Source organism: Piliocolobus tephrosceles, chromosome 17 (assembly GCF_002776525.5).
Source record: "Piliocolobus tephrosceles isolate RC106 chromosome 17, ASM277652v3, whole genome shotgun sequence".
Taxonomy (NCBI): domain Eukaryota; kingdom Metazoa; phylum Chordata; class Mammalia; order Primates; family Cercopithecidae; genus Piliocolobus; species Piliocolobus tephrosceles.
Genome location: NC_045450.1, coordinates 57989007 through 58016672, shown reverse-complemented (window position 1 = coordinate 58016672; position 27666 = coordinate 57989007). Strand labels below are relative to the sequence as shown.

Here is a 27666-nt window from a genome sequence, read left to right as displayed (position 1 = left end):
CCAGGAAAAATAGGATATCAGACAGAAACGTGGATCTACATGAAATAGTTCAGAGAGAGTGATTCACCTAGAATACTTAGAGAAATAAACACAAATTCCCTCCCAAAGGATGTGCCCTCAACTGGCAATATAGCAGTGCTGCTCCCTACAGTATGGCAAACTGGGTCACCAGAAAATACCTAGAAAGACTGGATAAAAGATAATGTAAATAACTGCATAACTGAACATGCACAAAATAAGAAAAACTCATATCATTCCAAAACAGAGAGGAACCTAAGAACCACACCAGGAAGTCACTGAGCTAGTGATAGGTCTTCCCTGAGTTCCCAGTAGCCCAGAAGACTGGGTTTTTAATAGCCCCGCTGGAGCAGGACACAAGGCCTCACAATGGTCAAGTTAGGGGACTGGGACCAGATCCCTGTATAAACCTGAGAAATATGAAAAACTTCCCCAACACACTCCCATCAGCAAAAGAAAAAGTCTGAGTTTTTAATTAAAGGAACAATGTTTCTCTAGGACATTCATAACTTGAACTTATATCTTATGAAGGTGTGGGATTTGCATATGAGCTATCAGTCCAGGAACTCCTAAGGCAGGAAATTACCAAAAGAGTACTCCATGGTAGCCTAACTTTTGGGAACCAGGTAGAAGCAAATTCTAATCCCTTTTGGACAAATGAGTCAGTCATTAAGTCAGCAAAGGATGCCACAGATAAGGCCCTTCTGAAAGAGAACTTAAATCCAGTATATACACACTACTTTTTAAAAAGGGAACTTAAATCCAGTATATACATACTACTTTTTATGGAAAAGAACTTGAACCCCTGCTTCCTGTCTTCCCAAGATGGTTGTTCTTTTTAAGACCCCACTGGTCAGTCACTTGCTCTCATGCCCCAGAACAAATCCTTCTTTTCCATCTGATAAGAGAGGTCCTTGAGAGATGGGATTGTCTCATCATTCTTATACCAGCAGTCCCCAGCCTTTTTGGCACCCGGGACTAGTTTCATGGAAGTCAGTTTTTCCACAGATTCGGAGTGGGTGGATGTTTTCAGGATGATTCAAGCACATTACATTTACTGCACACATCATTTCTATCTTATTATATTGTAATATATAGTGAAATAATTATACAACTCACCATAATGTACATCAGTGGGAGCTCTGAGCTTGTTTTCCTGCAACTAGACAGTCCCATCTGGGGGTGATGGGAGACAGTGACAGATCACTGGGCATTAGGAGCATGCAACCTAGATCTCTTACATGCACAGTTCACAATAGGGTGTGTGCTCCTATGAGAATCTAATGCCGTGGCTAATCTGACAGGAGGTGGAGCGCAGGCGGTAATGCAAGCAATGGGGAGCAGCTGTAAATACAGATGAAGCTTTGCTCCCCTGTCCACCGCTCACCTCCTGCTGTGCAGCCTGATTCCAAATAGTACATGGACTGGACCGGTACCAGTCCATGGCCCGGAGGTTGGGGACCCCTGCTTTATACTATCCCATGGTGTCTACGCTGTGGTTAATCCACAAATATTCACATTAAAATCCAGCTCTATCACTTACTAGCTCTGTGCTCTTAAGGAAATGATGTTACCTCTCTATCCCTCAGTTTTCTCATCTTCCAAAGCCAGCAACAGCAGGTTGAATCCCTCTCACAGCTCATCACTCTGAACTCTTCTGCTTCCCTCTTCTATTTTTAAAAGTCCTTGTTGGTTACATTGGGCTCATCCAGTGAATTCAGGATTATCTCCCGATTTTAACATTAGCTGATCAGCAACTTTAATTATATCTGCAATATTAATTCCCCTTTGCCATACAACATGATACAGTCACAGGTTCTGGGGATTAGGATAGGGACATATCTGGAGAGTCATCATTCTGTCTACCACACTGGCCATGGCTCATTTGAAGGCAAAAGAAAATAGCAAACACCGATTATACAGCACTTGATATATACCAGCAGCTTCTGTTGATTATCCCAACAACCTTATGAATTGGCTGGTGTACTTTTCCCCATTTTTCAGAGGAGAAACCTGAAGGCCATGAGTCAAGGAATGTGGATGGTCCCTAGAAACTGGAAAAGGCAAAGAAATGTAGTCTCCCCTGAAGCCTCCAGAAAGGAATGCAGCCCCGCTCTCACTTTGATTTTAGCACAGTGCAACTTCTGACCCACTGAAATGTAAGATAATAAATTTGTGTTGTTTTACACTACTGAGTTTGTGACAATTTGTTACAATGGCAACAGAAAACTAACCAAGCCAGTTATAAAAATTCTCAGTCAAGACAAATTTATTTCTATATTCTCATGGGCCGCTCTCTGTACTAAAAGAAGCACTTTTATCCAGCATTTTGAAAAACCAAACAGGTAAGAGGATTTAGTATAATATGGATATAAGATATTAAACCTTGAATTTTAATTTCCTCTGAGGATGAAGACGAAGTCTACCCTACATCAGTGAGGTCTCCCAGCTTTGCAACTGAAGATTGTAACAAGCAGTTCCACCCCCAATGTTATGGTAGCAGATTACTTGAGCTGACTAGATTTAGCTATAATCAATCAAAAACAAGAGCCAAAGGCATGCATACCTACAAGTTTTGATGTGAAATACAGCATTTTTGTTGCCAATGTTTCGTACCAGCAGAATCTTCTGGGTGCTGTATTTGACAGGACAAGTGGAAAAATTCAGCTTGTCAGGAAAATCGAGAATGGCTCGCGCCCCTCTGGCTTTGATGGGTACAATAAACTTTTCTCTTTCAGTAACACAGGTCAACGTATGGGAATAATCCTACAAGGGAAGGGTACAATCATTATTTGTGGAAAAAACAACATGATCACGATAACCGTGCAAGAAAAAGCATCGATGAGAGGCATTTTGCAAAACAACTTTTAGTATATTTCTATGAAAACTTAAGACAATTACAGAAGTATTTTCAATGAGATTGTCTTTTCTGAGAGAGAGAGAGAGAGAGAGAGAACAGATCTAGTGTTAAAACCTACAGCTGATAGAGAAACTATGCTTCATGTGTTTCCCAGGCAATAGGGAGGTAGGATGAAGGTCAGTGGCAGGGTGGCAGGCCAGGCCCATTTCTCCTGTAGATCCAAGAAGATCCACAACAGTTCCCTCATGTCCTCCTTCCAAACCCTAATTCTCCTTCAAGCCCATGTATTCGAATGATGTTTCTAATTAATGGCCTCTTTCTGCCCATACTCTTTGCAATGTGACTTTGCAGCTCCTCCATCAAGAAAGAAGCCTCCACTCCACTTGCTTTCAGCAATAAAAGGTGGCAGAAGTTATGCTATGCCAGTTTCAAGCTGAGACCTCAAGAAGCTTTGGGCCTATCCAGTCTTGCTCTTGGAACCCTGCCAATGGCATGTGAACAAGCCTGGTCCAGCCTACTGCAGGATGTGCCCCGGATGCTCCAACCAAGACCATGCTAGACCAGCCTAGAGCTAGCTGATCCCCAGATATGTGAGCCCAGCTACAATGAACAGAGTTCCCTACCTGATGAGAGGGCCCAGGCAAGACCCTGAAAAACCACCCAGCTGAACCATAGTCTCGTGAGCAATAATAAGTGCTTATTATTTTAAGCCACTAAATGTGGGATTGTTTGTAATTATACAGCAATACCTAACTGATGCATAAGTCAGCTGAAACCTCACTTCTTGCACAAAGCCATGTCTGACCACTCCAAATAAAAATGCTGAGGCCCTAGGCATCTCTCTTTCCCCGTAATGAGTTTAAATGCAACAGAAATGCTGAATAAAGTCACTCTTTATGCCATCTCATAAGACAGAAATAGAATACTTGCCTGCAATGTAGTAAAGAAAAGGTTAAGTCACCATAAAAGGTACCTGATATCTAAAAAAAGCTTTGTTTTCCTTCATTTTAAGCTTTCTCATCCTTTTATTGTGTGTGTTAGCTGCAAGGCAATCTTGATTAATGAAAAGTCATTTTGAACATAAATTTCCTTTTGGTAACCATGTGATAACTGGTAGTAAGTCATGGAGGTTTTAACAAAAGCTCTTTTTGGGCTTTGGGCATAGAATAAGAATGGGACCATCTGGCATACAAATTGGCATACAGGGCTGGCCACATACTCAACTTCAGGAAGCCACAGAACAAGCATAAAGCAGTGGCATCCCCAGTTTATTTATTCAACCATGTTCACTAAGTGCCCAGGTGCCAGCACGGCACTGTGTTAGGTCTAGCAATACAACCAATTAGGAAATGCAGACATGGTCACGGTCCTTCTCCAGCTCACATCAGGATGGAGGAGACGATGAACAGATGAATAAAGGATATGTAATACACAGTGCAACTCACATACAAATAAATATAAAGCTTAAACTGCCAGGAATGCTCACAAATAGCCTTTACGCCTGTAGTTCTATTTGTCCCCTTGAGCTCCAAACTCATAACCAGCTGCCCAGTCAGCATCTCATTGGATATAAACTTATGTCCCAAACCAAAGCTCTTGATGAATGTCACTGCCTGCTACCGTGCATAAAGATTTCTGCTGAGGGCCAGGAATGGAGGCAAAACAGCTTCAGCCCAGAAGGGGAACCTTTTTCTAGTACCCACAAAGGCTCCACAAAGACAGCTAAGGTCTGACCCTCTCTCCACCTGCAGCCTCCTGGTCTCAGTACTGGCATTTGCATCCCTCCAGCGGTCTGGCTTTAGAACCCTGAAATGAGGCATCCCTTCATGCTCTATTTCTCAATTTCTTGATACAATCCATAGGATCTACCTTCAAAATATATCCGAACTGCAATCACTCCTCACCACCTCCACCCCTGCCACCCTGGTCCTAGCCACTCCGATCTTTCCCAGGCTAACAGGACTTTCTGTTTCAACCCTTGCTCTCCTAAAGTCTATTTTCCACCCAAGGGTCAGAGGGATCCAGCAAAAATGTAAGTCAGCTCAGGCTGCTTCTCTGCTGAAAAGCACCTAGGCTGAGGCTGGCGTACTATAGAGGGTCTGGCGGCCTGGTGCTCCCATCATTTCTCTGGCCATATCTCCTTCTCTCCCCTGGATCCACCTGCAGCCACAGGCTTCCCCTTCAGAGCCTTCACACATGATGTTCTCCTTCCCTCTACTTATTCACGGTGCTCACCCCCTCACCTCTTCAGTGCTTGGCACAGCAATCCACTCTCTCCCTGAGGCCTCCCCTGACTGCCCTAGTTTCAATGGAATTCTCCCTCTCCTGCCCCATCACTCCTTTGCCTTCTGTCCAGCTTCAGTCTTGCCCAGAGCCATCTGGTATATCGTATATTCTACCTCTCCAGTGAGTGTACTGCATGTCTCCCCCATATTTCCATGTCAAGAGGGATCTGCCCATCTTCTTGCCTTCTGTATACCCAGTACCTAGAACAGAGCCTAGTACTCAGCAACTACTCAACAAATACTTCCCGAAGGAAGGAAAGTTAGTAACAGAACATTCGATAGTGATGAGGGACGGGAAACAAATCATGATATGGAGACAGAGAGACTGGAGAGCTCTTTCACATGGGGCGGGGCGGGGGGCACAGTCAGGAAAAGCCTCTATGAGGAGGTGACACTTCAGCAGAGACATGAGTGACAAATGAAGCCATATGGATGGATGGCTGTCTGGGGGAAGTGTGATTTGGAACCTGTGGCCAGAGGGGAGCAAGGGAAGGAAAGTGGTTAGACACATGGCCAACAGGTTGTGGGGGCCAGATCCCACAGATCTTGTAAGCCATTGTTAGGACGTGAGAGGGCTGAAGGCATTCCCGAGGCTGAAAGCTGATTTTGATGTAACCTGAGTAACGTTTTAGAAAAAGCGCTGGCTGCTATGTGGGCCATGGACTGCAGTGGGAAGAGGCAGGCCAGTTAGGAAGACACTGTTGTAGTCCAGGCATGAGACGACCTAGATGTGGACTTGTGTGGGCAAGTACTTAGCCTAGCATTTAGCAAGTAGTAAGTACTTGATAAATGTTAGTTGTCCTTATCAAACTTTTGTATTAAGTACAATTTATGTAAGGCATATAGGAAAAATTCAACATATGTTTACTCTCGTTGGTAGGGAGCCATCTAGCCATCCATATACTGATAAGGATAATAATAGAACAACATAATTTCAGAAAGTGATGAGGGCTTCAAAGAAAATAAAGCACAGGAAAGTGATAATATCAGATGGGGTTGATTCAGGTTAGAATAACTAAGGAGGTCTTCCTGAGGAGGTGACCTTTGGATGGGGACCTGAACAGTAAAAGGAGCCAGCTGGGTGAGATCTCGGAACACAGTGTTCCTGCCAAGGGGAACTGCAAACATACAAGTCCTAAGGCAGGAGTGAGTCATAAAAAGGAATAAATAGGATTCATGATATTGATTAAAACTGGGTTGCTAGTATATTTTTAAATAACTTAAAGAATGTAACTGGATTGTGTGTAACTCAAAGGATAAATGCTTGAGGGGATGAATACCCCATTCTCCATGAGGTGCTTATTTCACACTGCATGCTGACATCAAAACATCTCATGTACCCCATAAATATATATACCTACTGTGTACCCACAAAAATTTCTTATTTAAAATATTTTTTAAAAAATGGCTAGGCGTGGTGGCTCAGGTCTATAATCCCAGCATTTTGGGAGGCTGAGGCAGGTGGATCACCTGAGGCCAGGAGTTCAAGAGCAGCCTGGCCAACATGGCAAAACCCAGTCTCTACAAAAATTAGCTGGGCATGGTGGCCTGCACTTGTAGTCTCAGCTACTCGGTAAGCTGAGGCAGAGAATTGCTTGAACCCGGGAGATGGAGGCCGCAGTGAGCCAAGATCGCACCACTGCACTCCAGCCTGGGCGACAGAGTGAGACTCTGTCTCAAAAAAACAAATAAATAAATAAAATAAAAACAAAAATAAAAATAAAATTTTAAAAATTGAGTTGTTAGGCTCTTATCTCTGCAACTGGTTCTGGTTTCCAGATGGTAATGCCAGACTCGAAACTTATGCTATCCAGACATGAGGAAGTACAAATTGCACTAAGCACACTTGATCTTAGAAAACCCCACAGAATTCAACAATGCAACAGCCTAGTCTGATTCCTACAAAGTCCTAAAGAGGTAAGTACTATTTTCGCTTTTCTTAGGAAATCAAATCCAGCCAGCACACGTTTTGTTGGGAATTATAAACTGAAAAGCTCCGGCACATGTGAAGACTGAGCATTAACTGAGGCATTGAGAGCTAGAACAAAAGATGCTGCTGAATCCAGGATAAGAGGAGATCCTGAAGTGTTTGTCTCATTTTATTCTATACTCACATATCCGCTGCCTTGTTCTAGAAGGAATTAAAAGCAGCTGTAAATAGCTTAGGAACCTAATTGAAATACTGAGAGAGATGTTTTCAGACCTTTTCAAGTTCCCAAATGAGGAAGGTTTGAAGTTTGATTCGAATTATAAATTTTTTCATAATCAATTCACACACCCATAAAAGAATATAAGGTTCTTTAAAGTCCCTTACAATGTATTCCAGTCTCTGAAGTTATGCACTCAATATGACTATATTAGATTATACATCATTATATATTGCTCTGCTGGCTTACAATTAATTCAGATGTTATGACTTGGGAGGCTCTGACGGCCTGCAGGCTTAGGCAGTCACTTCAGTTGATGAACTGAACACCCAGCCTCACAAACCTGCTTTTCCTCCTCTGTTCCCTGTCTCTGTAAATGACACCACCATTTGACCAGTTGTTAGCCAAAATCCTACGGTTCAAATTAGGTGCATTTCTTTCTCGTATCCTTCATCGATCCATCAGTAAATCCTGGCAGCTGTACAATAAAGGTATACATCCGGCTGGGCACAGTGGCTCATGCCTGTAATCTCAGCACTTTGGAAGGTTGAGGTGGGTGGATCCCCTGAGGTCAGGAGTTCGAGACCAGCCTGGCCAACATAGTGAAACCCCATCTCTACTAAAAATACAAAAAGTTAGCTGGGTGTGGTGGCAGGTGCCTGTAATGCCAGCTACTCGGGAGGGTAAGGCAGGAGAATCACTTGAACCTGGGAGGCAGAGGTTGCAGTGAGCAGAGATCACGCCATTGCACTCCAGCCTGGGCAACAAGAGCAAAACTCTGCCTCAAAAAAAAAAAAAGAAAGAAAAAAGTATACATCCTTACTCCTCCTACTTCTCATCACCTTTGCTGTCACCACCCTCATCCAAACTTCCTTATCTTTTACCTGAACTACTATAGTAGCCTCTGCCCCTTGTAAGCATCAGGGATCAGTCAGCTATGTTGCAACAGGAAAAAGAGCAAAATCAGAGCAGTTTACACTAGGTAGAAGTTTATTTCTCTTATACAAAGAAGTCCAGAGGTAGGCAGGCTAGGTCGGTCGGGTGGCTCAACAGTGTCATCAGAGACTCAAATTCCTAAATTCCTGCTCTACCATTCTAGCATGCAGTTCTCATCCTTGATGTCACCCTGTGGGGCAGAGCAATTCCTGGGACCTAAGCTGCAGGGCAGAAGGAGGAAGGTAGAAGGGACAGGGCACCTCCTGCTGTGTCAGCTCTCTTCAAGCAAGTGCCTTGGAGTCCTCACATCTCATTGGCTGACACTTACACGCAGCTGTGAAGGAGGCTGGGAAATGTAATCTCTTATTTCAGGCAGAAGTGTCCAATCAAAATTTGTGGTTCTCCCTGTACACTGATGATGGGAATGTAAATTAGTACAGCCATTATGGAAGACAGTATGGCAGTTCCTCAAAAAATTAAAAATAGAACTACCATATGATCCAGCAATTTTACTTCTGGGTATATATCCAAAGGAAATGAAATCAGTATGTGGAAGAGCTACCTGAACCCCCATGTTCACTGCAGCATTATTCATGATAACCGGCATGTTGAATCAACCCAAGTGTCCATCAGTGGATGAACATACAAAGAAAATGTTGGCCGGGCACAGTGGCTCATACTTATAATCCCAGTACTTTGGGAGGCTAAGATGGGCAGATCACTTGAGCTCAGGAGTTCGAGACCAGCCTGGACAACGTGGAGAAACCCTATCTCTACTAAAAATAAAACAAAATAAAAAATTAGCTGGGCATGGTGGTGAGCGCCTAAAATCCCAGCTACTAGGGAGGCTGAGGTGGGAGGATTGCTTGAGCCTGGGCGGTGGAGGCTGCAGCGAGCTGAGATTGTCCCACTGCATTCCAGCCTGGGCAACAGAGTGAGACTCTGTTAAAAAAAAAAAAGAAAGAAAGAAAAAAGAAAATATGGTATACACACACAATGGAATATTATGTAATCTTAAAAAGAAAGGAAATTCCATCATTTGTGACAACATGGATGAACCAGGAGGCAATTATGCTAAGTAAAATAAGCCAGGCATAGAGGTACAAACACTACATGATCTCACTGATATGTGGAATCTAACACAGTCACATGCATAGAAGCAGAGAGTAGAACAGTGATTCCCAGGGGCTGAGGTTGGAGAACTGGGGGATGCTGGTGGGAGGGTACAAAATTTCGGTTAGACAAGAAGTTCAGGAGACCTATTATACAACATGGTTAATAACCATGTACTGTAAAATTGAAAATTGCTAAGAAAGTAGATTTTAAATGTTCTCACTACAAAAAAATTATAAGTATGTGAGGTTATATATATATTAATTTGATAATGTACATATTTATTAGCTTGATTTAGCCATTCCAATGTGTATATATATTAAAATCTCAGGTTGAACACTACAAATGTATACAATTTTTGTCAATTACAATTTTTTTTTAAATTGTGGTTCTCTTACCAATGAGGAAAGAGAAAATCAACGTCAAGGGGAGGCCACTAGCTGTGATGCCTCACGTGCCCCCGCTTCAGTCTATTCTCTACTTGGCAGCCAGAGTGCTCCTCAAATGTAAGTCAGATTGTGTCATCCCTAATCACAACCCATCAGGCTGGATAAAAGGAGAGGATCAAGCATTTCTCCTATCTTTCCTGAATGGACTATACTTCAGGGGAGCTGAAAAGCTGGTGAGGGAAAGTTTTGGTTTTGCTGCTGTTATTGTTTTTAGAATAATTTCAACCAGTAAGTGCAAAATAAATTATGGAATTAGAAACTTAACCCTCAGTGATGTAGGGAATGATCTTTATTGGATCATTACAAAAACAAAACAAAACATAACAGACATTGTGTGCCTCTTGATGTAATGCACTAGGAAGTACCACATCACCTGTGAAGGATTCTTGACCAAAAAGAAAAAAGAAAAAATTAAATGAATCTAATCACGGTTATAGATCTAACTATCAGTTACAGGCAACAGGCGGCAAGGGGCCATTCTAAACGACGTGATGGGAATGCAATCAGCAAACCTTGTTTGGATCTTGATTTAAGAAAACCAACTTTAAAAAAAAAAAAAAAACCTTTTTCTTAATTGTGAACCATTGTTGCACTTAGTACGCAATGTTTTTTTTTAAAAAAACAACTTTTTAAAGTTGGTTTTCTTAAATCAAGATCCAAACTACTGACTGAATATGTGATGATATTAAGGAGTGACTGTGGTTTTTTAGGCACGATCATGGTACTGTAGTTATGCTAACTTTTAAAAAGGCCCTTATCTTTCAGAGAAAAATCATGAAATATTTACAGATGAAATTGCATGCTATATGGGACTTGCTTCAAAATCTGCTGGGGGAAGGGGCAGAACAGATGAAGCCAGACTGGTCATGTGCTGAGATTTGAAAAGGTGGGTGATGGCAGTTCATTCTGCTGTTCTTTCTACTTTTGCATATGAGGAAATGACAGCCTTCCATAATAAAAATATTTGAAGTACTTTATGATGGCTTCCTATCCCACTTTGTATGGCTTCTAAGATCCTTCATGAGCTCACTTTCTGGAATCTCATTTCCTACCATGTTTCCAACAGCTTCCTCTGCTCCAGCCCCACTGGCCTTCACATACTTTCCCGAGCTGACTGCCAAGCATGTTTCTGCCACAGGGCCTTTGCACTTGCTGTTCCCTCTCCTAGACAGCCCATCCCTCAGATATTTGCGTGGCTTAAATTAGTTCTCTGCCCAAATGTCACCTCAATAGAGGAGTCTTCCCTTGACTTTCCTATCAGAGAAGCCTTCCTTGACTTTACTTATGGAAGAAAGCAAAGCCCTTATTATTCCCTACCCTCTACTATGTCAATTCCTACATTAAATTGTATATATTTGTTCGTTGGTTTGTTTATTCATTGTGAAATGTAAGCTCCATGAAGGCCAAAGCTTGTTCTATTCTCCATTGGATCTGGCTCAGAAAACTGGGCCTGGTACTGAGTAAATGGAAGAATATTATTTATTTTTTATATCTTTTCTGGGTACAACACTATCAAGAGTTTTTTTATAAAGAAATTTCCTAAAATCCTTGTTAGCCTTATTATCAAATTATATTTATGAGGTCCATAAAGCTAAAAAGTATGGATGTGACTATCTGGAAATATGAAACAAAACAGAGAAACTCTTCTTAGAGAAGACTTCTTAGACATCTTACTGTTAATTGAAATGACAAGGAAGAAAGTTAACATCTAACATATTAATGACACAAAAAGGTAATTGAGCCCTTTTTACATGCTCTTAACATCTGTAGGCCATCCTCACGTCAAAGAAACTTCTTTATATTTTCTTAGACTAACTTTTACTTACTTATCTCACTCCACAAATATTTACTGCACCCTTTCTATGTGTCAGGCCCTGTGCCAGATACTGGGCCTATGGGGTTGATCCAGTTAGAACTGGGGAGCGAGAATTTCAGGCAGAAGGAAAATAAAATCCTAATATTATTTTTGCCAACAAAAGGCACTGATTGTGGCCACTTGTATGATACCGACATTTAAATTCAAATTGCTGGCAATATAGTTTTATTATTATTGTATACATAGATAACATAAAACATGTTCACATTTTCTATTCTTCTTGGGCTATAGTTTCTAAATTTCATGGTGACAAATTGGAAAAACCATTTTGACAACAAATTAGACATTTTCTTAAACCATAACTCAGCCACCCAGTTGCATCACTGCATGCTTTCTTCAAAGCTTGCTGCCTTTTCCATACGACAACAAATTGCAAACAGATGCTTTCTTAAGTCCAAGAAAGTACTCTCTTTTGCTTTCCCACAAAAGCCTAATATTTTTCATTCTCATTTTAATGATAAAGATACAAATTTAAGAGGTCAAGAAAAATGTCAGGCTCTAAAATTGTATAGTGTTATTTCATGATGATACTATTATATTTCTACAGTATATGATATGTACACTAGGATTATTAATAACATGTCCAATCATTTTTTAAAAAGTCTGAGTGAAGAAAGATAAAGAAAGCCAAAGTAAATTTACTGCACTTGTTATCTGGGCATTTGGCATTCTTAACAAGTTCCATCCCCAGGCAGCCAGATTAATAGATGACGGGGGAAAAATGTAAATTGCATTATCATCTTCGACGTGCTAATATACACGGGTACTGAAAATCCAATTGAAAGAGGGCTGGCTTATTAACTGTGGCATGCTGCAATTTACATATCTCACCCCCAGATGTGAGGAGGGTAAATGAGAATGGGGTGTGCTGAGATCGGCAGGGGATAAGAAGGAAAAAAGTATGTACTTTGGCTATCAATTTGGCCAAGTGAAGAAACATTGACACTTGGTGAAATGAATTACTTTTTTTTTTCCTAAAATAAATCTGGCTCTAGTCACTTGTTGGCTGCATTCTGGAGCAGCCTGAAAGACAGCATGCCCAACCCTAGCTGGTCATTCTGTGCACTGCCCTGTTGACTTTCCAACAGTGAAAGCCAATGTAGATAAATGACTATGCCACCATTGTGTTAGCTAGCCAGCAAAATGAGAAAAAAACTCTGTCTTTGGAAATAAACTATATAGAGTTTAGAGCCAAGTCCAACAAAAGATCTTAGTGTCTCCAAAACTAGATAGCTGAATTTCTCATAAGTAACCATTATCCTCACTATGTCTCCTCAAACATGCATGTAGCTTTTGATAACTTTCAAATATTTAGAAGTAAAAGTATAACAACACTTAACTTAGTTAATTTTTTTAAATTAGGGGTTCCCCAATAGACATGCAATGCTGGATAAGTGGAATGGTAAGAAAGAATAAAAGAGCTGAGCGTAAGATAAGCAGCTACAAAACACAGTGAAGCAGTAATGCTCACCAGGAATGTTAGCATTTCATATTTATAAACTACATAGCAACATACTTTAAATACATTTCAACTATTTCTTTGCTGGATAGATAAACAGTAATAAAATCTCTCTCTTCTTCTGGCTTTTGATTATGGAAAATTTAAAACATGCACAAAGAAGACAGATTAGCATGACAAACCCCCAGTGTACCCATTACTCAAATTCAACAACTCTTAACATCCCAGTATTCTGGTTCCCTCGATACCTCTACCCACTCCCTCCCCCTTCTGTTGTTATACAAGGTTTTTTAGGTAAAACTTATGTATATATTGAAAAGCACAAATATTAAATGTTTTGACAAATGAATTCAGCCATGTAATCCTCATGCCAATATAGAACATTCCATCTCCAGAAAGTCTTGTATACCCTTTTTTCAGTCAGACTAGGTGCAGATACAACGATACTTATCCAATAGAAGACATATTTTCTCCATCACAGAAAAAAACTAAGGAAAGCCACCTCCTCAAATCCAGCATGCTTTGTATTTCAAGCTGCACAAAGGATTATAATCAGCTTCCTACAGAAATGACGGTGTAGGAGTCTCACACCCACAGTAAATCCAGACCCTGTTCTCCCCACAGACAGTATTCAGATATAGAGCCTCCAGAAAAAATGAGGACTTCAACAACATGCAACAAAAAGCCCTACATCTGGAGTTATTTATCTTTTTATTTATTTCAGTAGAACCTCAAACAAAATTGTAGTTTCCTAAACACAACCTAAGATATAAATAGTAATACTACAAAGTGGCAAAATTATAACAATGGTATTATTATAATGGAATTTTTAACCACTCACCACAAGGAGTACATACTTAACAAGCCACATTAAATTCTCTATCCTTGCTCTCCAGAATAGTAGTAACAACAGCAATAGTAGAGGGAATACTGGTAACGATATCGACAGCAGCCGATAGGTACTAGCAGTGGGGAAGCAAGGACTCCAAGCTAGTTCTGTCTGACTCCACTGTGCTCTACTGATTCCAACCATAAGAATGCAACACAGATAAGCATGCCTGCTATTAACATGATATACAGCCTGCATTTTGTTCTGCATATTTAAGACTTGTTCTCTGTCCTCACTCCTTCAATCATGCTGGTAAAACTCTTTTTTCCTCCTCATAAGTCCCCATTTAGGCCCACAGAGAAGAAAACTTGACCAACGATTCTACTCCCTGGAGAATGGGTAGGGAGGAAGCCTCCACCCTCAGGCCCCCATACCTGCTCCTTCCCTCCTAGGAGGAACTGGAATTTCTATGACTGAGGAGAGTGAGACTGGGCTCCATTCCCCTCCCCACCACTGCAGTGGTGCTGACAGAAAATGGCCTCTTTTTTGACTGTAGGTTCTTCCTAGACTGCGTGTGAGCTGACGGTGTGAGCAGGCCAGGCAGGCCTCTGCTCTCAGCTTTAGCTTTACCATTACTGAGGCCGATACTATGATATTATATTTGAGTCTTGGGTCTCTTTTGCAAACTAGTTAGAATGTGGGGAGGAAAGTCATAATCAACTAAGGCCCCAAACTTCCTAGAAGCCAAAATCTTTATCCTTTGTCTCAGCACTCCTCTCACGACTACCATCACCTACACCACCATCAATGACAGCACCACCACCATCTATACCACCATCACCATCACCCATCAATACTACCAATACCACCACCGTCTACACCACCACCACCACCACCCACCAACACTACAAATACTAACAACACCACTACCACCACCATCAGTGACAACAATACCACCACCATCTACACCACCACACCACCACTATCAATGACAATATTACCACCAACTATACTACCATACTACTAATACCATCACCATCTACACACACCACCACCATCACCCACCACTACCCACCAACACTACTAATAGTAACAATGCCAGTACCAACATCAATAACACCACACTACCATCTACACCATCACCACCATCAATGGCAGCAATATCACCACCATCTATACTACCAACACCACCAACACTACCACCACTACCCACCACCACCACCACCCTCCAGCACTACCACCAATACCACCAACACCAACATAAACATCAACACCAAGACCACCACCAATATCACCAGCACCACCACCACCACCACCACCACCTCTGTAAATATTCAGAATTGAATTTCAATCTGCCAGTACAAGTGTCCAATTTCTTGCCAGTCCTGGTATTACCTTGTTCTCCTCTGGAGTAAAGAGGATTCGGAATATGGAAGGCACTCCAGGAGCCACTTTGTGGCTAATATCTTTGGGGCTGATTACTTTAAAGTAAGGTGAACTTTCTTCCACAACTTTCACCAACCTTGGAATCTGCAGGGAAACATGATGATAAACACTGTGCATGTGAAAAAGCAGAGAGTTAAACATAGACTGAAATCTCCATCAACTAATTACTAGACATGTGACCTTGGTCAGGGTTGAACTTCAGTTTTCTCAACTATACAAGGAGATGACAGTACTTATCTTTATCCCATAGAAAGTAAGCACCCAATACCTTTTAGCTTTACTTTTTATTAACATTATTATTCTTACTTATTTTTATTATTATTGCAAGTCTTTGTTCATTTTTAAATTAAATCATTTCAAATTGACCATCGGCTGGGTGTCGTGGCTCATGCCTGTAATCCCAGCACTTTGGGAGGCGGAGGCAGGCAGATCACAAGGTCAGGAGAGCGAGACCATCCTGGTTAATACGGTGAAACCCCGTATCTACTAAATATACGAAAAATTAGCTGGGTGTGGTAGCATGCGCCTGTAGTCCCATCTACTGGGGAGGCTGAGGCAGGAGAATCACTTGAACCCAGGAGGCAGAGGTTGCAGTAAGCTGAGATTGGGCCACTGTACTCCAGCCTGGGAGGACAGAGCAAGACTCTGTCTCAAAAATAAATGAATGAATGAATGAATGAATAAAATAAATAAGTGACTATCTTCAAGGGTTAACTCCTTAATCAGCTAAAACCTCACCCACATAACAGAGTTAAGTTGGATTTCCCAACATTTGAGCATTTGAGAACTGCTCTGAGAGAAGTCACACTTCCTGCACCCCTTCAATGGCCCATCTATGGCACATGACATGCCACCTCATCCCCACCATAACCTTTGAGCTTCATTATGACTCCCATGCTACAGACTCTTGCCCAAAGTGGTACAGCTTCACCAAGCAAAGGTGCTGCGAGTCAAGTCCCAGCCAAACTCCACCCCAGCTCTCCATGGGATGGTCCTGAGTAAACACACCACAAAGCAAGAGCAAAGAGCATCAGGATATCCCCTAGCACAGCCTCAGAGCAGCTCCCAACAGCTCCATTCTTTTAAAGTCTAATTTTTCTGCTGGAATCTGAACCCAGATTAGTCTGACTCTGGAGTATGGGTCCTTATCATTTTAACCCAATTAAAATAATAAGTGTTCTGGTTCATTCTTATCCTTGTGTGTGAGAGATGGAGACACAAAAATAATAACCTGACAGGCTCTATCTTTTGTACTCCACGACAGTGAGGAAGCAAATAAAAGGTGAACAGCAGCACAGAAAGCATTTCTTGGGGTCCCAAATCTCTCCCCATGGTTCTTTATGAGACTGTGAACTAAGGAAGCAGAGGAGCAGGGTTACATCAGCCACCTGGTATGAGGGTCCTGGAGTCACCAGAGGACAAGCCTGCCTCGCCTGGAGAGAACTGTCTGCTTGTCAGTAGCTGGACGTTCCTAGGATGGGACCCTCTTTCCATGTGGCCAGCACTTTGGCTGCATCTTGTCAAGAGATGTTGTGTCATCCATGAGAACTGAGCATCTGGCAGACAAAACTCACACATGCCCTTTACCCCGACTTGCTATTAAACAACCACTGATGACCATTTCTTGTTTAAGGTCAGAGAGGGGTGACCAAAGGATGCTTTGGACTGTACCACTTTAGTAGCCTAAAAATACCTCAGCAAGAGTCAAAGGTAATATAGAAATGGAAAAAGAGAGTCAGAAGTGAGAACTGAAGGGCATGAAAAGATAGAGCCCTACTGTCTGTGCAACGCACCTCTTCTGGAGGTCTAGCAACACAACCTGTGCGCCTCCGGTTCTTTTCCTTCTCTTTCACTTCTGTCCCATGAGCTTCTCTTACTAACGCTACTGCAGAAAAAAATGAAACAGACTATTTTCTCCAGAGTCTGGCTTTGCTGTCACTAAGTCACCCTACTGATCTCTGCTGCAAGGCATCACTGATTCCCTTAATGAGCGGCTGTACCAAATATAACTGCAAGTCTTCCCATTTGCTTTGGATTCTTGCATAGTCTTCACTTATTTTCCATTTTGTCTTATAAGTAGAATTTTTTGTCTCCACATTCTTAGACCCCTGAAAGTATTCCTCCTTGTCTTTATGCCCAGATTTCCCATCTCTCCAATGCTTTCCTCCCCATCTGATTACTTTTCACACTCAAGTGTGCTTCATGCTGAACTTCCACATTACTCTTTCTTTCATTATTGTTAAGTGTCAAGAAACTCTTCAGGCATTTAATATCTTTTCTTGAAAGAAACCCTAATTTATCTCTAAAGAAAAAGTCATAAGGCTGAAAAAGAAATCTTCCATTACAATCACAAAGAGACAAGACAGACAGAGAGAAGCCTTCCAAAACTGACTGTAGACAAATTCTGAAGGCTATCTTCTATAGAAAGGAGAAGACAGAAAAGAAAGAAAGGGACCTACATTTTTTAGAAGTGAAAAGAAGGGGTTTTAAAAGGTACAATTTGCAGAATGTAAATGCATTGGAGAATATAAATATAAATGCTTGGCCAGGCACGGTGGCTCACGCCTATAATTCCAGCACTTTGGGAGACCGAGGTGGGTGGATCACCTGAGTTCAGGAGTTCGAGACCAGCCTGACCAACATGGAGAAGCCCTGTCTCTACTAAAAATACAAAATTAGTTGGGTGTGGTGGTGCATGCCTGTATAGTCCCAGCTACTTGGGAGGCTGAGGCAGGAGAATCGCTTGAACCCAGGAGGTGGAGGTTGCAGTGAGCCAAGATCATGCCATTGCACTCCAGCCTGGGCAACAAGAGCGAAACTCTGTTTCAAAAAAAAAATATATATATATATGTATATATATATACATACACACACACACACATACATATATACACATACATATATGCTCAACAATTGCAATTCTCAGGAGTAGAGTTTATATCTTGAATTGGGGAAATGGTGTCTCTAATGAAGACTACATAAGCATTAATAGTAATTTCCCTGTCTTAAATAAAAATCTAGCCCAATTTGTCATACACGAGAACCCTGTGACATTCATCTGGTCAATCCTTTAATCAACAAAAGTTAGTGCACATGTCGGGAGTTCACTACTTGTTAGGCACTGGTTAGGACTCAACATATAGCAACAGACACAGCCTTGTCTTCATTAAGTTTACAAAGAACATGTTTTCATACTATTTTCCTAAGTCTATCAAATTAAAGAACTTATCAAAGATCCCTCAAGATCCCACTTTACTATAACCCATTCTCATATATCCTGGAAGAGTTCACCCACCCCAGTGAACATACTCACTTTGTCATTGTTCCTCAAAATCAGTGGAACTTCATAGACTTCACAGGGAGTGTAGTTCTGAAATATAATTTCTGATGGAAAGGGCTGGAATAATGCCTGATCCAGGTCAATTCCTGAAAACTGCAATTGAAAGAGTAAATTATTGTTATAGTCACACATTGACAAAAATGACTGGGGAAGATAATACTACATAGATCTATGGATATTAAAACTAAACATGGGAAATATTCAAAAAGAAATCCATACCCAGGTACGTCATTGTAAAAGCACTGAAAACACAGGACAAAAGAATGTGTAAAAGAAACTAGAGGGAAAAAATAGAATATTTAACTTTCAAGGAGCAAAAGCGCATGCCTATTTTTCAACGTAACACAAGTCAGAAGGCAGAGGAATAAAATGTTTTAAATCCTGAAAAAAAACTCTGCAGGCATAGCATTTTTTACCTGGGGAAAGTCCCTTCAAAAACGAAGTTTGAATAAACACATTTTCAGAGAAATAAAAATTGAAAAATGTTGTCACTAATTTCTAAAGAAAATACCAAAGGGTATTCTTTATGGAGAAGAGAATTTCTCTTAGAAGTTCAGTGATGCAGGAAGGAAAGGAGAGTAATAAAGGGGTAAATATGTGGTTACTCTAAATGAATTCTCATCATACAAAATAATAATACAAATAACTAGCTTACTAATGGGATGTGTGCGCTGGTTGGGCACTGCACAACAGAACCAAATTGGTCTTGCACCCCTCATTTCCTGTTCTATTTTGATTTTCACAAAGTACTTGCTTTTTATTTGACCAACTACTGAGGAGCTAGGTTTGTAAAGCATGACATCATCAAAGTATATAGTATCCTGTTTAGCATCCAATCAATTTTGGGTATTGCCAGGTTTCCCCTGAAAATTCAGACTATCTGATGATGCCCTGTGAGTTCACGGTTGCACCCTGGGGCACCTTGGCACACAGTTTGAAAACTGTAGCTGTAAGTATCCATCTTAATAAGTTAGAATAAATAGCAAAATAAATCCAAAGAAAGAAAAAAATTGACATGACAAAAACAAGAGAGGAAATTAATGAAATAAAAGTAACTATACTATAAAAACAACAAAGCAAAATTCAGGTCTTTAAAAAGATTAATAAAATTGACAAAATACCAAGTGAGTTTGATCAAGAAAATAAGACAGAAGGCACAAAGAACAAATACAAAGAATGGAAATGGGAATATTACAATAGAACCCGAACTCAGTAAAAAGATAATAAATAACTATTATGCCAATAAATGTGAAAATATAGGTAAAAATACAAACTCCTAGAAAAATGCAATAAAAATGTATCAAAACTGGCACAAGAAGAAACAGAACATCTGAATAGCTCTAAAACTATTACAGAAATTAGATCTGTAAATAAAAACCTTTTACAGAGAAAACTCCAAACCCAGAGAGCTTTACAAGCAAATTCTACCAAACATAAAAGAAACAACTCAAGTATTATAGAAACTGTCCCAAAGAAAAGAAAAACAAAAAAAGAAATGTCTCCCAACTCATCTATAATGTTAACATAACCTCCTTTATATACCTGAGAAAGACACTAACGGAAAAGAAAACTATAGGCCAGTCTCATTCATAAACCATAGATAGATAGACAGATAGAAGAAACAAAGAAAGAGAGAGAAGAAAAAAAAATTTGCAAACTGAAACTGAAACCAGCACCAGTACTATATAAAAACGATAACACATCATGACCAAGCTGGGTTCATCTCAGAAATTCAAGGTTGTTTTAGTACTGAACTCAAACAAGAAGAAACAAAACTGTCATTTTCCCCAGGCAAAGTAATTGTTTATTTCGAAAATTCAAAATAACCTACAAATAAATCATTCTAATAATTCTCTTATTAGAATTAGTAAGTGATTTATCAAGGTCACTGAATACAAGGTCAACACACAAAAACAAATTCTATTTGTAGGTACTAGCAACCAACATTTAGGAAATGAAATTTATAAACAATATTACTTAAAATAGTATCCTAAAATGTAAAATACACAGAAATAAATCTAATGAAAGATGTGTAAGACCTTTGTCCAGAAACTAAAAACATTATTGAGAGAAATTAAGGAAGACTTAATTGAATGCAGGAATATACTATTTTCATGAATTAAAAGACTCAATATTTTCAGGATGTCAAATGTTCCCCAAATTTATCTAAAAATTCAATGCAACATATTTTTAAAAATCCCAACAGATTTTTTTTTGAAACAAAAAAGCTGACTGAATTTATATGGAAATGCAAAGGACCAAGAATAGACAAGATACATTTGAAGAGCAAGATAGGAGGATTTGCTATATCATGTAGTACCACATGAGAATTATATTATTACATATCATTTACTGTTACTTACCACAGTAATAATAATGAGATATTAGCACAAGATTTATCATAAAAATAAATGTACCAGATTAGAAAGCCTCCAAACCAATTATTAAATATATGGTCACTTGATTTATGACAAAGATAACACAAGTAATCTACTTCTCACATCATAGGTTAGTTTTCTTGATTATATAAGTGGAATAATACAGTATATACTCTTTAATTTCTGGCTAATTAAATTTCTGCCATGAAGCAATCAGTCTTAACTACACCATTTCACCATAAGCTCAAAGAGCATAATGGAAAAAAAAAAATCAAAGAGCACAAAGCAAATATTTAAGAATGTAAAGAAGTGAGCAGTTAGGAGAGATTAAAAATTCATGTCCTCATTCAGTAAATATTGAGTTTCCAACATGTGCCACGTTCTTTTTTGTATGCTGAACATAGTGAATAAAGCCAAAAAAAGCCCTAACCTCATGAAGTTGACATTCTTGAAGCTCAAGCGATCATACAAAAAATACAGAAATACAGAACATAAAGTCAGGTAGTGAAAAGGCTGTGTAAAAAAGCTAAAGTAGGACAAGGAGGTAGGGGACTAGCAGGTAGCTGCTCTTTTAGATAGGCAGTCAAGAGAAGGCCTCTCTGAGATGACTTCTAAGTAGAGGTCTGAAGCAAGTCACGCTAAGATTTTAGAATAGCACTCTAGTTACAAGGGAAAGCAAGTGCAAAGTCCTTCAGGTGGAAATTGTCTTTGAGTGTCTGAAAAGCAGCATAGGGGAAATACAGTGAGAATGAGAGGGAGAAGAGTAGAAGGCAAAGAGGCTCACGCCTGTAATCCCAGCACTTTGGGAGGCCGAGGCGGGCGAATCACGAGGTCAGGAGATCAAGACCATCCTGGCTAACATGGTGAAACCCCGTCTCTACTAAAAATACAGAAACAAAATTAGCTGGGTGTGGTGGCGGGCGCCTGTAGTCCCAGCTACTCAGGAGGCTGAGGCAGGAGAATGGTGTGAACCCAAGAGGCAGAGCTTGCAGTGAGCCCAGATCGCGCCGCTGCACTCTAGCCTGGGCGACAGAATGAGACTCCGTCTCAAAACAAAACAAAACAAAACAAAACAACAACAACACACACGCACACACAAAAAAGAAGGCAAAGAGGTCCGTGAGGGAGGCAGGACTAGATGGTATAGGACCTTAGAGGTTATGGCACTGAGTTTAGATTTTATTATGCGAGTAATGGGACGTCACTGGATGGTTTTAAACATGGAAGTAACATGTTCTGATTTACATTTTAAAAAATCACTCTTACTGCTTTGTGATAATGGGAGCAGGGGGAGAACGAGACGGAAACAGGGAGGCAATTTTGATATTCTAGATAATGGTGGCTTAAACTGGAATGGTGGTGGAGAACATGGTGAAAAGTGGTACGATTAAAGATACATTTGTGAAGGCAGAATTTATAGCACTTACCACTGGATCATGAGATGTAAAAAGAAGAGAGGCATCAGGAATACAACTCCAAAGTGTTTGGTCTAGGAAAACAGATCAGTGGGGGTATAAAAAGCAGGAGGAAAGATCAGGCTTTTAGAGATGGAATGTAAAGTTACAATTAGATCCTAAATATATTAAGTTTGAGCTGCCAGTCATACATTAAGCTGACTATATGATCTAGATTTCAAGGGATAGACAGTGCCAGGAGATACAGATATAAAAGTAATCATCAAAAAGTAGAATTTAAAGCCTTTTTTCCTAGAAGAGGTCACCTAAGGTGTGAGTCTAGAAGAGAAAGAAGTTCAAGTACCAAGTACTGGGAGCTCTAATATTTAGTGATCAGAAATGAGTGAATAATCCAACAAATAAAATAAGCAAAAATCAACCAGTAAAAAGTAGGAAGAAAATCAAATGAGTATGCCAGGTCAGATATAAGTGAATAAAAGGGTACAAAAAAGAGATGCTCACTGTATCAAATGCTATGAGACAACATGGAAGCAATATGTTCTGATTTACATTTTGAAAATTACTTTTACTGCTTTGTGATAATGGGAGCAGAGGGAGAATGAGATGGAAACAGGAAGGCTATGTCAGTATTCTAGATAATGGTGGCTTAAACTGGAGTGGTGGTGGAGGAAGTGGTGAGAAGTGGGACGATTAAAGAGGTCTGTTGAACCAGGTCTGGTCTGGTCAAAAATGAAGCATAAAAGAAATATATACATAACTCAAAGTAAGGGACACAGAGGATAGCCTAATGAATGTAATGACAATGCAATGGAAATGAACAGAAAGTTAAAAATGAATGAGCGAGGAAATGCAAGCTTTAGAAGAAGGGCAGACAAAGAAGGTCCAACATATTCATAATTGAAAAATGATATAAAAAAAATACTTGATAATTCCAGAAAAACTTTCTAAAAATAAAATAAAGGCCCACAGTACCTCAGGAAAAATGTAGTGGTATCCTAATACTGAACTTTAAATAATAACAATCAATCTTTGGGCACATGAGCTAAAAGATTAACTTATAGGGGGAGAAATGAAGCTGGCTTCTGACTTTCTACATACCATCATTTAAAGTCACAAGGTCGTGGGGAAAATGTCTGCAAAACTGTTATGAAAATTTGTGGCCCAAGAATTTCATAAGTAACAAATCTGCAGTTCAGTATAAAGGCAAGACACAAATATTATAAAACACATAAAACAAAGAAATACAGTCTTCATAAGCTCTTGTTGAAGAAATTAGTAGATGACTGTCACCCATCTAAGAGATAAATGATTAAATTTCAGAATATAAATTAAAAATAACCAACTGAATTAAAGAGGAGAGGAGAAAAAGTGTAATATAAAGTATCTGATTGCCTCATCATTTATAGCAGAGTCAAAACACATTAAAATACATACACTAGTAGTACACATGAAAAACTCCGCATAGCCTGATATGTGTTATGCTTTCAAAAAAGAGGAAATGGCCCTTAATTAGAAGAAATGTCTTGGAAAAGACTATGTTCCCTCCCCTCAAATTTGGAGGGTGGTTGTGGGGAACAGACAAAGCAATAAAAAGTTAGCAATGCTCAGAACGGTGAAGTTTATGCAAATCCTAGACAAGGGAAGCAATGGTGTAGCAGTAAGAGCAGACAAGCCTCACTCATTCTTCATGAGGAACATAACATTGAAAAACTCTCAAGAATTTTCAGAGGAAAATTCTGGGGAACTCTTTGAGAAGAAGTTAATCTCCCCAGCAGCCCAACTATTGGAGGTTCATACCATAATTTGTGCATTAAAAGTAAAAGATTTTAAAAAGTAAAGACACATTAAAGTAAAAAAAAAAGTAAAGATACATTTCTGCCTTCACAAATGTATCTTTAATCATACCACTTCCCACCATATTCTCCACCACCATTCCAGTTTAAGCCACCATTAAAATTGTTAAATTAATTAACAATTTAGTTAATTGTTAAATTAACAATTTAATTAATTGTTAATTTAATTAACAATTAATTAATTTGTTTTTAATGTAATAAATTAATTTAAAAATAGGAAACCAGACCTTTTATAATCATATGCTCCTAAAGCCTGGAATGTATGGTTTACATTCGAATATAGAAACATGATAAAATCGCTATTCTTTGGAGACTAAAAGGATACGTGTTATTGGAAATGAGCCAGAACAGACAACGAATGCCTACTTTAATTAAAAATTCCAACTCCTTCTTTTCTAGCGGACAGCTCACATAAGGAGAGATTATTTGTCACACTAAGACAATAACTTAATTGGGCTTGACTAATATAATTCTTAGAATTACTCCTACCCTGTATAAACTATGGTGTCAAATAGTATTCAGAAATAGCTAAGAAAGAAGTGTGACTAGTCAAAAGTTATTTTAAAAGAGGTTCGCACTTATTTACTGCAGTCTTCACCATACCAAATCAAAGATATGAAGATATTCAGAGGCAGAAAAGGAGGACTGAAAACAAACCCAATAAAGGATTAGGTAGCCAGGAAACAAATTTTACTTAGTTATTGTTCTGGAATTTTCGTGTTGTGCCAGGGTCCACTTTATATGCAAGTATGACAGAGAGCAGCTACCTTCTGATGTGTTGTTTCCCCCATATCTAAGAGTTCGATGATCTGTGGTCGGCACATCAAACGTGTTTTTGCCAGTCTCTGCTCGGTGGTGAGGGACATTTCCTTCAGGAACTCTGAGGGTGTAAGCTAGAATGTAAAACAATAAGAACCAAAGATTCATAAGTGGTTGTACTGAAAAAGTGTTTTCATAAGTACCAGTAATTAATAATTTGTGTTTGCAGCTTTCAGGATAATTCTGGAATGCCACTAAGTTCCCTTATAAAATATTTAAAATAAGTAAATTATATAAGAGAAGCACCCATACACTTTTGAGGTCTTTGCACAGTAAATGAAAATGACATGTGGTTGCTGTTTCCTTATGATTCTGAAGGAATCACACCAAAGAACCTGAGAGAAAAAAGTCAAGAAATTGCACAGGAACATGTCCAAAGAGCTTAACATTTATGCTCAGAAGAGGCATCTGTGCATAAAACTCTCGGTTTGTAAAGTCACTCAAGGGCTTCAAAAATCAGGAGTTTGAAATACCTCTGTTTCTCAACTAACATTACAATATGCAAACAAAGCTTCTGGGTGATTAACTATGATTTGATGTTAGAGAGAAATCTTATAAAATTGCAAAGATCTAGGATGTGTGACTACATCACTTAGGAATGAGTTTGAACTTTAGAGATGTCACAAGAGCACATTTAGACCTCGCTTTGAAAGAGCTCTGTGCTAATCAGCAGATCCCACAGCCAGTCACATTCACACACCCCAGTAAGAAGACAAAATGCTTTTACCCTTTCCAATGTTCTGAGAAAGAAAAAGTAACCCAGCATTTAAATAAAACTAACCCAACCAGGGATTAGTTACCCAGAACCAATGATAGTTATTGTGGTTCTAGAATGTTCCTACTTTATGTGCAGGGAGATTATGATCATTGGCAGCTACATAATGCTTAAGTATATGCCAAGACTTTTTAAAAACATTTGAGGGTATATAACTTAGCTGATTTATGTCGCCTTGGGTTAAACACAATGTACTTTACAAACGCTTATTTTTCTACAAATTTTATTTCTGTGATTGAATCCATTTAAATGAAGGTATATTTCTAATACAGCTTTCAACTTGGTTAAGTTCTTTTTGATTGGAACCCAGATAAGGATAATAAAATGTTAAGAGGTATCAGCTATATTGTGATTTAAATTAAAACAATTAGGTCTTACAAGCAAAATGCCAGGAGTTTCTTTAAATATGTACCAACCACCACCACAAAAGAGAATAATGATTGATTTTATTTATCTAATTGGAATGCAACTTAAGATTAGTTTTTTAAATGTAGTGAATACTATCCCTGGCACTATACATTTTTACTAATATTTTCTATAGCATGTGGTTCATAATTAAATTATCACCAATCATAAATAATCAAAGCTATAAATATGTTTTATTTTAAAGAATAGGAAAAATACGTATTTTTCTTAAATACCACTTAGTCATTATTTTAATGTTCTGTGTTCTATAAATATATAAACAAAAATTACTCTTGACAATCAGTAGGTAGTAAATAATTAGGTTGAATCCTATGAAATTCTGATATTTGATGGTTTTTGAACTAAACAAATGACGGTTTGTCATGGTGCCACCTAATACTTAGAAAATCTTAAGAGTTCATTTGTGAAGTCTTACTTCAACTGATTAAGCAAATCAAGCCTCTACTTTGAAGTATGTATGCAATTTCAAAACTTCTCAGACTTTAAAAGGTACCTACCTTTATAGTCTTTGAAAGCTACCATTACAACTAAATGTTATAACTAAATTGATTATAGTTATAACATTAGAAAGCTACCATTATAACTAAATTGATATTAATCAGTCAGTAATTCTGTTTGGCATTCTGAGAATGCCAAGTAGCAATTGTCATTCTCCTAAGAAGACTGCATTAAGTATTTTACATATTAATTCCCTGATACATTACCATTCGGTTTACTTCTTCTTCTGTAACCACCTTTGGATTCAGGGGTGGCAAAACCTTGCTTTGAAATCCTTTGAACATATTGACCAATCCCATCTGAACAGCCCCCATGGACTCCTCAAGTCTTCTACTTGTCATTTTTAGTAATTTTTTTTCTCACCTAAGAGTGAAAAAAAAAAAAATCTTAGAACAAATACAGTTAATTCCTGAATACAGGCCACAATTTTTTTTAAGCTTTTTCAAATATAGGAAGGTTTAGAAAATACTGATCTTCCAAAATCCAAATGCTTGGAACAAATATCTTAACAAAGGATTCTATTCCATGTGACTCGATTTATCCTCCTCCCAAGATCTAGAATCCATTTTAGATAAAATAATGGATTCTAGACTAAGCTCAGGAAGACATGGAAGCACGAGTTATTTCTACATTTTGCCCCTTTTATCTTCCCAATGAGAAAAACAAACGCTGCCCAATAAACATACTAAATAGTTTGATAATTTATCTACATATTTGAAAGCTCTCTCTTATGAGAATCAGTGC

General features: G+C 39.1%; 1 protein-coding gene across 1 annotated transcript in view; it reads right to left on the bottom strand.

Moving 5' to 3' along the window:
• The window catches only part of HYDIN (HYDIN axonemal central pair apparatus protein), a 390515-nt gene extending 363236 nt beyond the window's left edge, over positions 1-27279 (bottom strand). Inside the window, exons 1-5 of the mRNA XM_023210374.1 lie at positions 27129-27279; positions 25172-25297; positions 18732-18851; positions 15368-15502; positions 2585-2784 (exon numbers count right to left, since the gene is read on the bottom strand). Of these exons, the coding sequence (XP_023066142.1) occupies positions 2585-2784; positions 15368-15502; positions 18732-18851; positions 25172-25297; positions 27129-27263 (716 nt within the window). The 5' untranslated portion in view covers positions 27264-27279. The remainder of the gene's footprint in view (positions 1-2584; positions 2785-15367; positions 15503-18731; positions 18852-25171; positions 25298-27128) is intronic.
• Positions 27280-27666: the final 387 nt, after the last annotated feature.